Raw genomic sequence first — 15,682 nt, forward strand, 5'->3', positions numbered from 1 at the left:
ATTAGGGAGTCGAAGTTGACACACAGCCTGTGATCCTGAGGGACTGAGAGGATGGGACAGTGGATCCCTTGACAGGAACTGGGAAGTTAGAAATAAGGGAGAGTTTGGGATGGGGGGAGAAGATGAGCTCAACCAGCTGACCAGCAGAGTTCGGCGGTAGAGAGACAGGCGACATGGTAAGTTCCTGGAAGACGGCCCCTTTCTCGGCTCCCGAGACCCAGCTAAAGCCATGAGATGACTGCAGAACTCAGACCTGCCCCAAATTCCCAAGCAGCTGCACGTCCCTATGCTTGACTCTGTTTTGCTTTGTGTGTCCACAGGCCATCAGTGCTGACTACAATGTCTTTGAGAACCGGCCCTGGCTGAGAGAGTGGCAGGAGAAGGTAGAGTCCATCTTGGGCCAGGAGCTCTGTGATGAGGTCCATGGGCCTATCCTGAAGCTCAAGGAGGCACCTGCCATAAGCTCTGAGATGCTGACTAAATTCGATGTAATGAAGAGTGAGCTGCTGAGCTGAGGGTGAGCTGACTCCCACTTCACGGGCTGGCCACACACTAGACAGCGGTGTGGAGGCATGAAAAGCATGGACAATCCATCTGGTCTCTCAGTAAAGAAGGATGATCTATTCAGAAAGCATCCCCCTGATCTATTCGCTTAGAAATCCTGTCCAAAAAAAGGAAATGAGGCACGACCTGTTTCGGCTGAAGCCACGGGGCTCTGTGTGATCACTGCTTCCCTTTCTAAATACTCACATACCATCCTTTTAATAATGTTCTAGAATTTTGCCAGATGGTAGAAGTCAGAGTGGCTGGTCCAGAGTTTGCAAACTCTGTTCTCTTACCTGTTTAGAAAACCAGGACAATAGGGGCTGCTCTCCAGTCCATGCAGTATCTCTCCTATAATCAAGAATCAGAGCTCTCTGACCATAATGCAGCCATCACATTTGCTACCTCCTTCCACACTGGAGGGCAGGGGGGTGCTTTCTGACTCTCCCTTTTCTTATCTTGGCCTCACTTCATGTCTACTTAGGCTTCTTGGGGGCTGTCCTGTCCTATCCTGTGCTGTCCAAAGAAGTTCCTCAGCCTTCTTCACCAACCACCCAAATTGGAATTGTTCCCCTGTACCCCCTCCCCCGTCATCAGTTACTACCATCTCAACTACCTAAGCAGCCGTCCCATCCTTTCTTTGACATTCCTACTACCCCCCATGTAACACTGTTAAAGTCCCTTTTGTTTTCAGTTTCCCTTTCTACCCTCAACTTATTTTGAGTGAATGAATCTATCATGTACCATACCGTATCTCCGTGCCAGGTTTTTTATCTGTTTCCTGAAATATGCATCTATTTTGCTTTCTAAGTGTTAAGTAACAAGATCAAGGGCATAGGTAGAGATATTTTCTTTAGTGAAGAAATTCCATGATGAATTCCAGAATTTCTCTATCTGATCATCACCTCTTGTCATTCTGTCTCTAACGATGCCTTACGCCTTTAACTCTGCAAAGCTCCCCATGTCCCACCAGCTGCACTCATTCCCAACCTCTCCGTCTTCTCCACCATGCCTCCATAGTCCTAAATTCATCATTGGGAGAACTCATCACCTTCCAAGATCCAAAGAGACCTGGTACTCACAATTCCTGACTGCCTGGAAGATGGAACATCATCTCCTCAACCTCCATTTAAGAAGAGGGGATAGGACAGGTCTCTTCAGGCACCTCACACTCTCCCATCTGGCTGTCCTCATTTTGGCTTCTCCATGCCAAGTACATTCCCCTTCCCCTCTTTCTTCTCTGTGTTGTCTGCCCCCCCCTTTAAAATGGAAGCTCCCTGAGGGCAGGGACTACCCTCTTATGTTTGCATCTCTAGCACTTAGCACAGTACCTGACACATAGTAGGTGCTTCACGTTTACTAGCACCCTGAGTCTTTCCAAACCTATTCTTCCCCTTCACCATGACTTACAAGCCACCCACTGTGTTCTCCCAGGCCATCGCCCTTGCTCTCGTTTCACTTTCCTCTCTTCCCAGTTTTGACCTTTTACTTAACCAGGCAAACTCTACATTTGCCTCTGCTCTTGGATCCTTTATTCCCTTGTCCCGATGCCACTCACATTTTATCGATCCCTGACCCCAGATGACACTCACCATCCACATCCTCACCTCCTACTTACCTTGTGTTGCATTGAAGGGGATGGCATAGGGATGGGTCTAAGAAAGCAGGCTCCTATGGCAACACCACAGTATTGCGTAAGAAGACTGAAAAATAGGAAGGGACCAAGTTATGAAGAGCTTTAAATGCCGAGCACAGGAGTTTGTACGGTGCGTGCACAGGCCCCGTCCGCTTGCTCAGCTGATGAAAACTCTGCACATGGAGGATGATGGGAAGACAACGTCCATGAAAAACATGATGTTTTGTAAGAGAAATGACTGGGAAACACCATGTAACTGGTGGCAGTTGGCTGACCACATGCTTGGGAGAAGCCTTTTTCCATTGGCTGTACAGATAAAAACGACTGCATCTTCAATGACCATAGATAGCATTTATACATAGTGCTTTTTTGTTGTTGTTCAGTCATTTCTATCATGTCCAAACCTGTCTGGGGTTTTCTTGGCAAAGATACTGGAATGGTCTGCTCCTTCCTTCTCATTTTACAGATGAGGAACTGAGGCAAGTTAAGTGACTTGCCTAGGGTCACCCAGCCAGTAATATCTGAGGCCAGATTTGAACTCAGGAAGAGGAGTCTTCCTGACTTCTGGCCCGGCACTCTACCCACTGCACTACCTAGGGCTTTAACCCCTGCTAACTGTAGTGCCTGTCTCTGCTAATTACTTCCCATTTTTCCCGTATGTAGCTTGTTTGCACATTGTCTCCTCCATTCAATTATGAGTTCTGTTGAGGAAGGGGCTGTCTTTTGTCTCTTTTTGTATCCCAAGGGCTTAGCACAGTGTCTGGCCCATAGAGGAGAGAGGCATTTTGGAAAGACATAGGGCACAGTGATCCATCAGAAAGTGAGGGTCTAAATATCCAATAACCCATTGGAAGTTTTCTCTTCAATACCAATTCCAAGATGTTCAGTAAGGTGACCCCTTCAAGTGAAATTTTTTCCAGTCAATTCCATTTAACACATTTATTAAACACTATGTGCAGAGCATTTTACTGGATCCCAGCAAAAAAATATCAAGATTATAAATACATATGCTCTATGATCACTAAGCTTAACACCCAGCAAATGAGTTGGACACGTATGAAATACAACATAACCCTATGCAGTAGATATTACAGGTATGATGATCACCATTTTACAGAAGATAAAACGTGCTCAGAGGGCTTAGTAACTTGCTCAGGATTACCCTTAAGTGTTGGGGGCAGATGAGCCCAGCTCTCCACTCAACCATCAATTCCATTATCACTCTGCCTTGGCCCGCTAGGCTACAGAATGTAGGGATAGAAAGGAGGAAAAAGACCATGAGATATATTGTGACAGTAGAGCTGACAGGACATGGTGACGAATTAGATATGAGAAGGGAGAGAGAGTGAAGACTCAAAAGCAATGGCAGTTTTCCTACATGGGAGAGTGGGGAGATAAGGGTGTGATTAACAGAAATGGTGATACTCATCTTAAGTTCCAAAGATCATGACTGCACATGGTCATTAGCCTAGAAGTGGAACCAAAAGCCCTGGGACCAAGTAAGATTCCCAAAGGGAAGATTAGAGAGGCAAGGGAAGAGGGCTCAGGGCAGAACCTCGGCAAAATCTGTAACTTATGGGCTGAGGAAAAAATGAGCCGAAGGAGAAAGAGAAGTTAGAAGGTGAATAACTAGCATGGTGTGGAACAGTCCAGAGTGCTGGACTTTGGCTGAGGAGCCCAGACTCAAATCCCACTGCAGACCCGGACTCGTCGGCAGAAGACGGGCAAATCTTGTGATCCCCAAGAGCCGCAGGTTTATAATCTGCACGGTGAGACCAATAATGATCTGCTTCATACACTCACAATGAGGAAGTATACTGCAAATCTTACAGGGCTAGCCACATAAATGAGTGACTAGACCTAATATTAACCAAAGGAGTGTGTAGTATCTAAAGACGTGGAAGGAGAACGTACTCAGAAGGAAAGGGCGATTGATGATGTAAAAAACAAACAAACACTGAGCCAAAGGATGATGAAAACTGGGAGGGACAAGGTCACCGTATTTGGCAATTAGGAGGTCAACAGTGACCTTTAGGAGAGCCATTTTAGTAGAGTGGCCCGAAAGACATGAGTGCTGCAGTGATGAGGAGCTGGAGGCACTGGGAATAGAAAGCTTTTGCCAGAGGGCTGGAAGTAAAGGGGAGAAGGTAAGGGAGATGGTAGACGGATCAGGCAGAGGGTAGGCTTTTTAAAGTATTGGAGCATGTTTCCAGGCAATGCAGAATGGATCCACGCAGGAGGATACCTTGAAGATGGAAGCACAAGAGATCACAGCTAGGGCAACGACCTAGAGCAGGGAGGAAGGCAAGAAGTCAGGATCACTCTCGTCCATGACCAAAAGAAGGGGAGCATGATTAATTACGCCGATAATTTTTGAGGACTCCAGTTGAGTACGAAAGCTTACTGAAACCCTTCTCATATTCAGAACTTTTCTTTTAATAAAACATTTATTATATACAAAACTTCCGACTGAACTTTGACTTAATCGGTATAGGGAGCCCATAGTGAGAAAGACCCTTTGACCACGTCGGTCATGAAACTCATAGTGTTACCCAGTTGCCGGGAGCACAAGAAGCACTTGTTCAGCATCATCCAGCCAGTAGGTGTCAGAGGCACCATGCACCACGGTCTTCCAAACTCTGAGATCAGCTCTCTATCCACTATACCGGTACCTCTATAAGTTATCAACAATCTTGAACATCAACACAATTAAACTTGCTTTGCAATTATTTACATTTAAACAAATGGAATTTAACCTACAAAACGCCAAAACACCTTTTCAATCCAGCCCTCTATGTCTCCATCAGGATTCTTAGTTTTCCATTCATTCTCATTCCTAGCACCGTTCTCCTGGATCTTCATTATACACTCAACATTATCCATACCTCCTTATATTCCTCAGACTTGCCAATCTTAATTGCAGAATAAAATTCCATTATATTTTTGGACCACAATTTATTCAACCATTAGTAATCAGATGTTTTATGCCACACCTTCATGCAGAGAATTGTTGGTATTGCATTATTCTAACAAATCTCCCTGAAAGTAAGGGAAAATGTACCAATGAAGAGAAAGAAAAGATCATTAGATTTGGCAATTAAGAGATCATTGGTAATTCTAGAGAAAGCAGTTTCAGCTAAACGATGAAGCCGAATGCCAGAGTACAGAGGGTTCAGAAGCCAGTGAGAGGGGTGGAAATGAAAACGTTGATTGTAGACGGCATTCTCAAGGTTAGCCACGAGAGGAGAGATATAGGACAATTTCTATTGGTGATAGTCAGATCAAGTGAGAGTATTTAAATATGGGGGAGACGTGACTATGTTTATAGGCAGTAGGGAAGGAGCCAGTAGATAAAAAGAGATGGAAGAGAGAGTGGAGATGATAGAGAAGGCATTCTGCTGGTGAAGATGGGATCGAATGAGATCAAGGATACAGGTAAAGGGTTCGCTAATAATCAAAGATGCAGATACAAACAACATTGAGGTAACATCTCACACTCATAAAAATCAGCAAAAATAATCCAAAGCAGCAACTCAATGTGCATGAAAAGGGTGAAGAGACAAGTACTCATTCATTAGTAGCAGAGCTGCAAATCTATAGGATCTCCGAAGAGAGTGATTTGAAAGTGCACAGTAAAAGTTACATTTACTACATTCTTAAGGCTTTTCTCCACTATGAATTCTTAGGATGAGAATCATAGAATCTCAGGACTGGAAAGGACCACAGAAGCAATCTAGATTAGACTATATATAAACACTAACTCTCCAAACATACCAACAAAATTCTCTTTCAGACCATGCTTAAAGGTATCCAGTGAGGGGTCACCTACTACCTACGGATGGATTGTCTACTAATTGCCATCAAGTTTTCCCTTATGGTGTCAAGCCTAAATTTTCTTTTAAAACTTTCCTGACTGCTCTTCCAGGGACAAACAGAACAAAGAGAATCCTTCTTCTATGCCCCCAGACAAGTATTACTTCCCTCCCTCTGTAAGCCTTCTCTTCTCTGACCTAGATACTCCCAGTCTGGAAGGGCTTCACTATCCTCTAATAAGAGCCAGCATTATATAATGCCCGCTAGGCCCCAGGCACTGTGCCAAGCACCATACAAAGTTTCATTTGATCCTCACAACTTCTAAGGTGCTTTCCGGCTCCAGACCTATGATTCTGCGATCCTTGAGGGTGAAGAAATCTAAATTTCTGCGACAGGTTGCAGCCTGACCCAGGGGACAGGAACCTCCAAGGAATGTGAGGCCCTCCTCTGTTCCAGGTAATTCCTCCTGCCAGGCATGAAGAGAAGATATGCGTCAGAGATACACGGGGCCCTCCCTGTGATAAAGCGGAGATGGTAGGGCCCTAGAGCTGTGAAGGCAGGTGAAAGAGAGGCATTTAGGAGACTTGAGTTACTGAGTTTCTGCCTGAAGCCACCTGACCTATTTCCCAGATTCTGAAACACTTCAGGCACCACATCACCCTCCTCCTCTACTCCAGGCTAGCTCCCTCCCTCTTTATCTCTTTTCTGAGCAGGCACTCTGCCCATCTTTCCTCAAGCTCCATAGTTCTCTAGGGCTATATGTGTTTGGAGGGATTTCCCTCCAGCTCTCAGGTGGGAAAGCCTGCCTGTGTGACCTTGTGCAAATCACCTCCCTGGGCCTCAATTTCCACATCACTAAAAAGGGGTTTGGGCTACATGTTCACTGAGGCCCCTTTTAGCTCTACATCTATGATTTATTGTAAGGTATTCTCTTTGGATAAAAGCCTTCCCTTTACATTCTTTACATTCATAAAGGTTTTCTCCAGGATTAATTATCTGACATTTACTAAATTTTATTTGCTGGGGAAAGGATTTCCCACATTCACTATATTCATGTTCCTCTCTACTATGAATTACCTGATGGTGAATAAGCTCTGTGGCCTGAGAAAAAGCATTCCCATACTGATTACATTCATGAGACTTCCCTCCAGTATAAATTCCTACTGCTGAAGAAGGCAGGAACTATAAAAGACTTCGTCACATCCTTTACGTTAATAAGGTTTCTCTCCGTTATGAGTTCTCTGATGTCGACTAAGTCCTGTGCTCCAGCGAAAGGCCTTTCCACATTCCCTACATTTATAAGGTTTCTCCCCAGTGTGAATTATCTGATGTCGAATAAAGTGAGAACTCCTGCGGAAGGCCTTTCCACATTCATAACATTCGTACGGTTTCTCCCCTGTATGAGTTCTACGATGTCGAGTAAGGTGTGAGCTGTAGCGAAAGGTCTTCCCACACTGACTGCATTCATAAGGTTTCTCTCCAGTGTGGATTTTATGATGCTGAGTAAGGTGTGTAATCTGGCGGAAGGCCTTCCCACATTCATTGCATTTATAAGGCTTCTCTCCAGTATGAATTTTATGATGGCGACTAAGTTCTGCCCTCTGACAAAAGGCCTTCCCGCACTCGTTACACTCATAAGGTTTCTCTCCAGTATGAGTTATCTGGTGTTCAGTTAACTCAGTATTCCGGAGGAAAGCCTTCCCACATTCATTACATTCATAAGGCTTCTCTCCAGTATGAATTTTCTGATGTTGAGTAAGGCCTGAGTTTTGGCAGAAGGCCTTTCCACATTCACTACATTTATAAGGTTTTTCTCCAGTGTGAATTCTATGATGTTGAATAAGGCCTGAACTCTGACGGAAGGCCTTCCCACATTCATTACATTTATAGGGTTTTTCTCCTGTATGAATTCTATGATGTTGAATAAGTCCTGTGCTTTGACGGAAAGTCTTGCCACATTCATTACATTTGTAAGTTTTCTCTCCAATATGTATTCCACGCTTTTTGATAAGTCCTAAATTATACCTGAAGGATCTTCCACATTTATTATACACAGACAATATCTTCTTTGAGCATATATTATTACATTTTCTTAGCTCTGAATACAGCCTGAAGCTCTCCTGCATGTCATACTCACGGAGACTTTTTTCAATCAATTCTCTCTGTTGTGGAAAAAGGATCGGCTCTAGACCGAAGCTTCTCCCATATTTATCAAATTCGTTTCTTCTTCCTTGATTGGCAGTTTTCCTTCGGACAAGTTTTACTTGTTTAGAATGGCTCTCCTCTTGACTCAGCTTCCTCTCTAATCTTGCACCATAGTCCCAGGAACATCTCAGCTTAGAGTCACAGAGACCACCCCGTGGAAGTGTCTTATTGGATGGTTCTTTTATAGAAATGGCCAACTTCGGAGATGACTCCTTGGTGTCAGGCCTAGTGTCCCAAACTGAAAGAAAGAAAAAAAAACATTTAAACACACCCTGTTTCAGAATGTGTTTTTTTTTTCCTCCTTTCTGTGTATTTTAACACATATTTTTGCCATTATTATTAACATATAGTCCACATGCATTTTTTTCACTCTGCATCACCTTTTATGTCTTCTCAGATTTCTTGACTCTTCATAGCTATCATTTCCTATGGCATGACAATATTCAATTACATTCAAACACCACACCTTTTTCAGTTATTCGTTCAAATGGGAATGTGGACTATTTCCCTTCTTCATCCAACGTGTAGGATGCAGCTAGGATCATTTTCATGTGGGCAAATCTTAACACCACCATGCTTAGGGCACAGTCCTAGGAGTGGGATCAGGTCAAAGAACATGAGCAATTATCGGTTCCTCCTGTGTAAGTCCACACTGCTTTCCCAAAAGAGTGCACTTCCTAATCCACAGCTCTGCAGCAGGGCAACGGCATATTTGTTTTCCTACAGCACCACCATTTTTTCAGGTGCCCATTTCTAACTCTCTGTGCCAGCTGGTTAGGTAGACAATCCTACACTGCTACAGAGACCTACATGGTCGCCTAACCACAGTCTGGATCTGTGTATTGAGGAAGTTATGAAGGTACTTAAAGGTCCCTCCAGTTCCTAGACTCCTCTTACTCAGATAAGAAAGGTGCTTGTGAACAGGCCCCTGCTTAAAGAGAATGAAGAGAATTATTTAGGCTGGAGAAGAACACTTGGAGCGGCTGGAGGGGAGGGAGAATGGAAATGAAAGCTGTGTTTGCAGTACTGGAAGGGATGTCACCCGGAAGGAGGACTCGATTTGTTCTACCTGGCCCCGAAGGCGAGAACAAGAAACAGTAAGCGACAGAAGAAAAGAGACAAACCCCCCAGGCTTGGTCAAAGGAAACCCTTCCTAACAACCAAATCTAACCAAAGTGGAGCTGGACGCTTCGGCAGGCAGTTGGCTCCTCCGTACTAGATGCACTCAAGTGAAAGTCAGACGAACAATTCAACATCACATAAAGTGGATTATCCAAGCATGGGGAGGACAAGACGGCCACTCAGATCCCTTCTCATTTGTAAATTCCACGGCGTTGGGGCTACCCAAGAGCACTCTTCTAGGAATTCGGCACTGTTTAAACAGCCAGACTCAGAAAACACTCACTGATGGCTTGACATGAACTCTAGGCAAGTGTTTCAGGGATCTGCCCCTGGCCTAGTGCTGTTGGACACATCCATCCGTCACCTGGCCAGCATTCTCGTCCCTCTTCTCCCCGGGGCTCTTCTTACCAATACGTCCGTACGTCCCTCCATCTCAATCACCTTTGCTGGCTCCTCATCACCCATCTCTCCCGTCTGTATCCTCACCAGCCTAATCCAGGCCCTCACTGCCTCCCACTGAACTATTTCAATAGATTTTAAATCGGTCTCCATGCTTCTGGTCTTTGCCATCTGCAATCTTCCTTTCCACAGAGCTGCTAAATTAATATTCCTAAAACGCGGATCCAACCATGTCATTCTGTTACTCAAAACCGCAGTGGCTCTACAATAAAACACAAACTCCTCGGCCGGGCCTTTAAAGCCTGGGACAACGTGGCTCCATTTTACAGGCCTTTCTGGCCTTGTTTCCGAGGCCTTCCTCCCAATCCTACCAGCTACTGTTGGTTCCTCATAAATAACATTTCACTGCCCACCTGTGCACAGGCCGGGAATGCATTTCCTCCTCACCTTTACCTCGCAGAAGCCTTCCATGTTCCATGTTTTAAAGCTCAGCTCAGGCACCAGCTGCTCACAAGGCCTTTCCTAATCTCCCTCTAAAAATCACCTGATACAACTTCATATATAATTCAGGTTTACTTAACTGTATGCATGACCCCGGTGGAATGTCAACTTCTTTAGGCAACTAAATTTTTTTTTGGGGGGGGGGGGCTCTTTGCCACCAATGCCTTGCACAGAGCAGGAGTTTAATAAAAGCTTGCTGTGGGCTTATGGTTGTGGGCAGCCCTCAGCTCTTTTCCTATTTCTCCACACTCTGTGTACTCTCTCCTTTGCTTGTTGACTTCATCCATTCCCAGGCAAATCAAAATCGACGTGTCAAGAATGTAACTCTGCATCTCCTCAAAAGTTCCTTCTTCCTGTCAAGCACACGACCATCCCTGCAGTCGTGCAGTTTATGACCCCGGAGCCGTCCTTGACTCTGTCTCCCTCGAAGTCTCCACTCACAAGTCACCATGTCTTTTCTATTCTACTTCTCCAACATTCCTCAAATCCATCCCCAACTCAAGCCAGCATCCCACTGCAGGCCTGCATCACTTCTGTCATGGACGACTATAGCAGCCCCTAACAGGCCTCCTTGCCTCCAGGGTCTTCCCTGGCCAAAGCATTCTCCGCCGAGCAGCCCAAATCGAGCCCAGGTCTGCCCATGTCTCTGCCCTGCTTAGAAGTCTTACCGAGAGCCCCACTGACTCTAGGATAAAATACAAAGCCTCTTATCGAGCATTTCAGACACGCGGCAATCTGGCAACCACCACCATCCCCAGTTTTCTCTCATGATTCACTCACATCTTGCCCTCAGAATCAAAGGAGACCAAGAATGACTCACCGCTCACGTTCAACATTCTGCTTCACTCAATTCAAGCCCCGACCAGGCACGTGAGGTACCAGGAACACAGAGACAACAACAACATTCACACAGACGTCCACTCACTCACACCAGCCTTAAGCCATGCTGGATGTCTTTCCAACTCTTACTTTCCTTCAGAGCTCAGATAAGGAGTGAGCTCAACTCCTTCAAGGCAGGGGCTATTTCCTTTCTCTCTTGGGGTCCCCAGCACCTAGCAGAGTCCCTGGTGCTGGCTGACTAACTACCTTTGGACACGGAGGCTCTCCCTCTCTTTGAAATGCCTGGAGAGCGCGTATGCACACACACTTTACACATTCATCTTGTATTACTTACTTCCACCTACTCACCTTCTGAGCCAAACTAGTCTAAGAACTCCCAGACTCACAAAAGGCAGAGCATGACGTGCTTTTGTTTTTCTGTCCCTAAGACAAACATACACAGAGACATACCTGTAGTAGACGCTCAAAAAAATCTGTGTCAGATTGAACAGAGAGGCCAAAAGGGTCTTTAAAGTGACAATGGGATCGAAAAACAGATTGTGTCAGGCTGGAGATTGGGCTAAGTCTAATAAGAGGAAATTCAATAGAGATGAATGTAATATCTTACATTACAACTGGATTCAAAACAAATCAGCTGCACAAGAAAGAGACAGGGAAGAGCTAATCAGAAGCTGCATCCCCAAAGAGGAAGAAGGCCATCCTTTCTGCACGTCCAGTCCACTGGGCTCCATTCTTGGGGCCACATTTTTGGAAGGCCCGTGACAATAATGAGAATAAGAAGGAAGACTTATGGGCACACACAGCCTTTAATCATTTGCTCGTCTTAGCCCAGAGGGCAGATCTATGGATAACCAGTGGACACTGAAGATTTGGACAACAAGAGCTAGCAGACAAGGGCAGGATGGGCCAGGCCGGGCAGGGGTGGGCTGCTTGAGTGGGGGACTAGCTAGCCTGGCTATTCCTCTGAACTCGGACCAAGGCGGGATGTCAGATTTTCTCAAAAATGCTTATTAAAACACCATTCCCCCCAATTTCTTTCCCTTAGTTCTCTTCTTGATTTACAGTAGAATACTGCACCTTTATTTTGTTGTTGTAATGTTCATATATGGGTAAATAAAAGGTAAATAAAAGGGAAGAATGAGATATTTCCTTATATGTGGTACAGCTGCAATGACAGCTTAGAAAAGTCATCTGGACTGCATAAAAAATAGATAGAGAGACAGACAGATAGTTTTGGAAATGTATACATATACTACAATAGCCAGAAAAAGAAATGCAGGATGTAAGCATAAGCAAATAAGTTTAAAAGACATCTACTCATAAGGGCAGCTAGGTGGCAGAAAGGATAGTGTGCCCCGCCTGAAGTCAAGAAGCCTCATCTCCCTAAGTTCAAATCTGACCTCACTTGGGTAACTCTGGGCATATCACTTCACCCTGTTGGTCTCAGTTTTCTCATCTGTAAAGTGAGCTGGAGAAGAAAATGTCAAATCACTCCAGTATCTCTGCCAAGAAAACCCCAAATGGGGTCACGGAGGGTTGGACGTGACTGAAACGAGTTAACAACAACAATTTATTCACAGATGAAATTACGATATATTCAGAAACCCAAAGAAATTCAAGGAAAGAACTAATCAAGAAAACAGTGACACTAAGAGAGGAGAATACATAAGAAGTCCTATTAAAATCACCTGCACATCTAGATACAACTGGCAAAAACCAGAAGCGATGGAAAGAGAAATATAATTTATAACAACGACAAAATTTACCGAGCACATAGATACTAAGCTACTTGGAGATACAGAAGAATCATAGTTAAAGACGCTGAATAAAAACTAAACATAAACATAGAAATTATTAAACAAATGGGGAAAAAATGGCAGAGTAACAAGAAGTTTCCCCTGCCACCTCAGCTCCTCCAAACAGATGCGACATGGAACATTCCAGCCCAGGGAGAGGCTATGATCCAAGGCAAGAAGAGGACCCAGATCCAGCCCAGAGAGGCCTAAACTTGGGGAGAGTGTAGCAACAGGTGTCCCCTGGCAGCTCTGTCACTCTCCCCCCCACTTCCAGGTCACAGATCCAGGGCATGTGCCAAGGAGCGGCACTGTTGGCCTGCTGCGTCCCAGGCAGGGAGCAAGTACAGAGGCCGGCAGCAGCTGAGGAGTTCTAACCCCAAGCCCCACGTTGCTGCCTGTAAACACACACAAAAAAGAATGACTCCAAAACATCTACAAGCAGAGCCTCAAAGAAAAACATGACTTGAACACAAATTCAACTAGAATTTTTGGAAAAGAAGAAACAAGATTGGGGGGGTGAGTTAAACTATTTTCATAAATGAGAGCTATGGGAGAATTAGAAAGAGAATGAAGAGCTTAGCACAAAAGATACAAAAACTTTGCCCAAGTAACAAACTCCCTGAAAATTAGATGGACCAAATAGAAGCCAATGATTCCATCAGACATCAAGAATTATTAAAACAAAATCAAAAGACTGAAAAAGAGAAGAAAATGTAATAACAAAAACAAATGACATTTTACCAAAAAAAAAAAAAAAGAATAAAGAGAGATAATTTAAGAATCATTGTACTACATGAAAGCTATGAGAGTAAAATGAGCATAAACATCATATTTCAAAAAAATCATAATAGACCTCTAAGAACCAGGGAGCAAAGTGGAAATAGAAATAATCCACCCACCTAAAAGAAACCCCAAAATGAAAACTCCCAGGAATATTATATCCAAAATCCAGAGGAGAGAGTAAGAGGGAGGGCAAATTAAGGAAGGGAATGATTAATTCAAAGCAAAACAAACTCTCCCTAAGGATGGAGAAAAATATTAGAACAGTTCTTCTGAAAACTGAAGGAATGTTCATCAACTGGGGAATGACTGAACAAGCTGTGGTATATGACTGTGATGGAATACTCATTGTGCTCTAAGAAAGGATGAAAGAGATGGTTTCAGAGAAACCTGGGAAGACCCGTATGAACTGATGCAAAGTGAAATGAGTAAAACTAGAAAAACAACGTAAACAACAACAACAATATTGTAAAGACAAATAGTTTTGAAAGACCTCGGAACTCTGATCAGCATAATGACCAATAATTCCGGGGGACTCAGGAAAAACCTTGCTGCCCATCTCCAGATGGAGCCATGAAGGGCTCTGAGCGCTTACAGAGAAACTGGGGATAAGCAGGGAGAGAATAGCCAAGCTAGAAATTTATATTGTTAGTCTAATAGGGGTTTTATTTTTCTTTCTTCTTAATTGGGAAGACTTGGGGGAGAAAAGAGGTGGATTTTTACTGATTCAAAAACAGTCGATTTTAATCAATTAATTAATTAATTAATTTTAAATAAAGAAACAAGCAAACAGTGAAAGATCTACCACCCATAACTAGGTAAAACTAATGTAGTAATGATGGCAGTACCAATCAAATTAATTCATACAACTATCATAACACAAATCTAAATATTAACAGGCTCCTTAACATGGAATAAAGTAAAATGGTACGAAAATTTATGTGGAGAAATAAATAAAAAAGAACATGAAGAGGAACTATGGACAAGCAGAAAAAGGGGAGAGAGAGGGACTCACCCCAACAAATAAAAGACATTATTGAAGACAAAATGGATGAATTTAATTATAAAAAAATTTTTGCATGCAAAAAAGTCAGTGTCTTTATACTGAAAAAGAAAGAACTAGGTTAGAGAAAAAATCTTTGCCATAAATATTTCTGCTAAATATTTGACATTTAAAAACCAAAGGCAATGATGCAAATTATAAGTGTAATAGATCCATTTCACAAAAAATAAAAGGTAATATCAATTTACACAACGTCTTGGGGTGGAGGGAGGGGAGAGATGGGGAGAAAATTTGGAACTCAAAATCTTATGAAAGTGAATGTTGAAAACTAAAAATAAATAAATAAATTTATAAAAAAAAATAATAAAAGGTGAAAGTATACAAAGAGTCAGTTCTTCCACCCAAAAAAAGGAAGACAGATTGTCCATAACCATAAGAAACACTGTTCAAAATCTTTGGTAATGAAATACAAAAGAAAACAACTCTGAGACACAAATGAATGAAGTTGTTTCTAAAATGCTGAGATGAAATGGTAGCCAAGCTACAAAACTATGGAGGCCCACGTGATTTCACAGCTGGTAAGCTGAGAACTGGGGCGTGTGGTCATAAGCACCACGGGCTCTGACAGTGCACAGAGGGAAGGGTCTGCAGTCAAGGAAGACCCGAGTTCAAATCAGATTCAGACACTGAGTAGCTATGTGACCCTGAGTAGGTCATTTAACGTCTGTCTGCCTCAGTTTCCTCAATTATAAAATGGGGATACTAGCACCTACACCCTAGGGTTGCTGTGAGGATCAAATTAAATAATATTTGTAAAGCACTTAGCACAGTGCCTGGCGCTCTAGAAATGTTAGCTATTATTGTTCATTATCACCATCATCACCATCATCATCACCATCACCATCACCATCACCACCATCACCATCACCATCATCACCATCATCACCATCATCATCATCACCAACATCACCATCATCACCATCATCATCACCATCGCCATCACCATCACCACCATCACCATCATCACCATCATCACCACCATCA

At 43.5% G+C, this 15,682-nt stretch overlaps 2 protein-coding genes across 6 annotated transcripts in view; one reads left to right on the plus strand and one right to left on the minus strand.

The window, feature by feature from the left end:
* Positions 1 to 1,291, plus strand: part of LOC114031212 — a 28,565-nt gene extending 27,274 nt beyond the window's left edge. Inside the window, exon 13 of the mRNA XM_027846238.1 lies at positions 321 to 1,291. Within this exon, the coding sequence (XP_027702039.1) occupies positions 321 to 515 (195 nt within the window). The 3' untranslated portion in view covers positions 516 to 1,291. The remainder of the gene's footprint in view (positions 1 to 320) is intronic.
* Positions 1,292 to 4,599: 3,308 nt separating this feature from the next.
* Positions 4,600 to 15,682, minus strand: part of LOC114031184 (zinc finger protein 879-like) — a 15,764-nt gene continuing 4,681 nt past the window's right edge. For all 5 annotated transcript variants that reach the window (XM_027846199.1, XM_027846194.1, XM_027846195.1 and 2 more), the window contains exon 4: positions 4,600 to 8,435. In XM_027846199.1, the coding sequence (XP_027702000.1) occupies positions 7,204 to 8,435 (1,232 nt within the window). In that variant the 3' untranslated portion in view covers positions 4,600 to 7,203. The remainder of the gene's footprint in view (positions 8,436 to 15,682) is intronic.

Source organism: Vombatus ursinus, unplaced genomic scaffold (assembly GCF_900497805.2).
Source record: "Vombatus ursinus unplaced genomic scaffold, bare-nosed wombat genome assembly UNPS02015098.1, whole genome shotgun sequence".
Classification (NCBI taxonomy): domain Eukaryota; kingdom Metazoa; phylum Chordata; class Mammalia; order Diprotodontia; family Vombatidae; genus Vombatus; species Vombatus ursinus.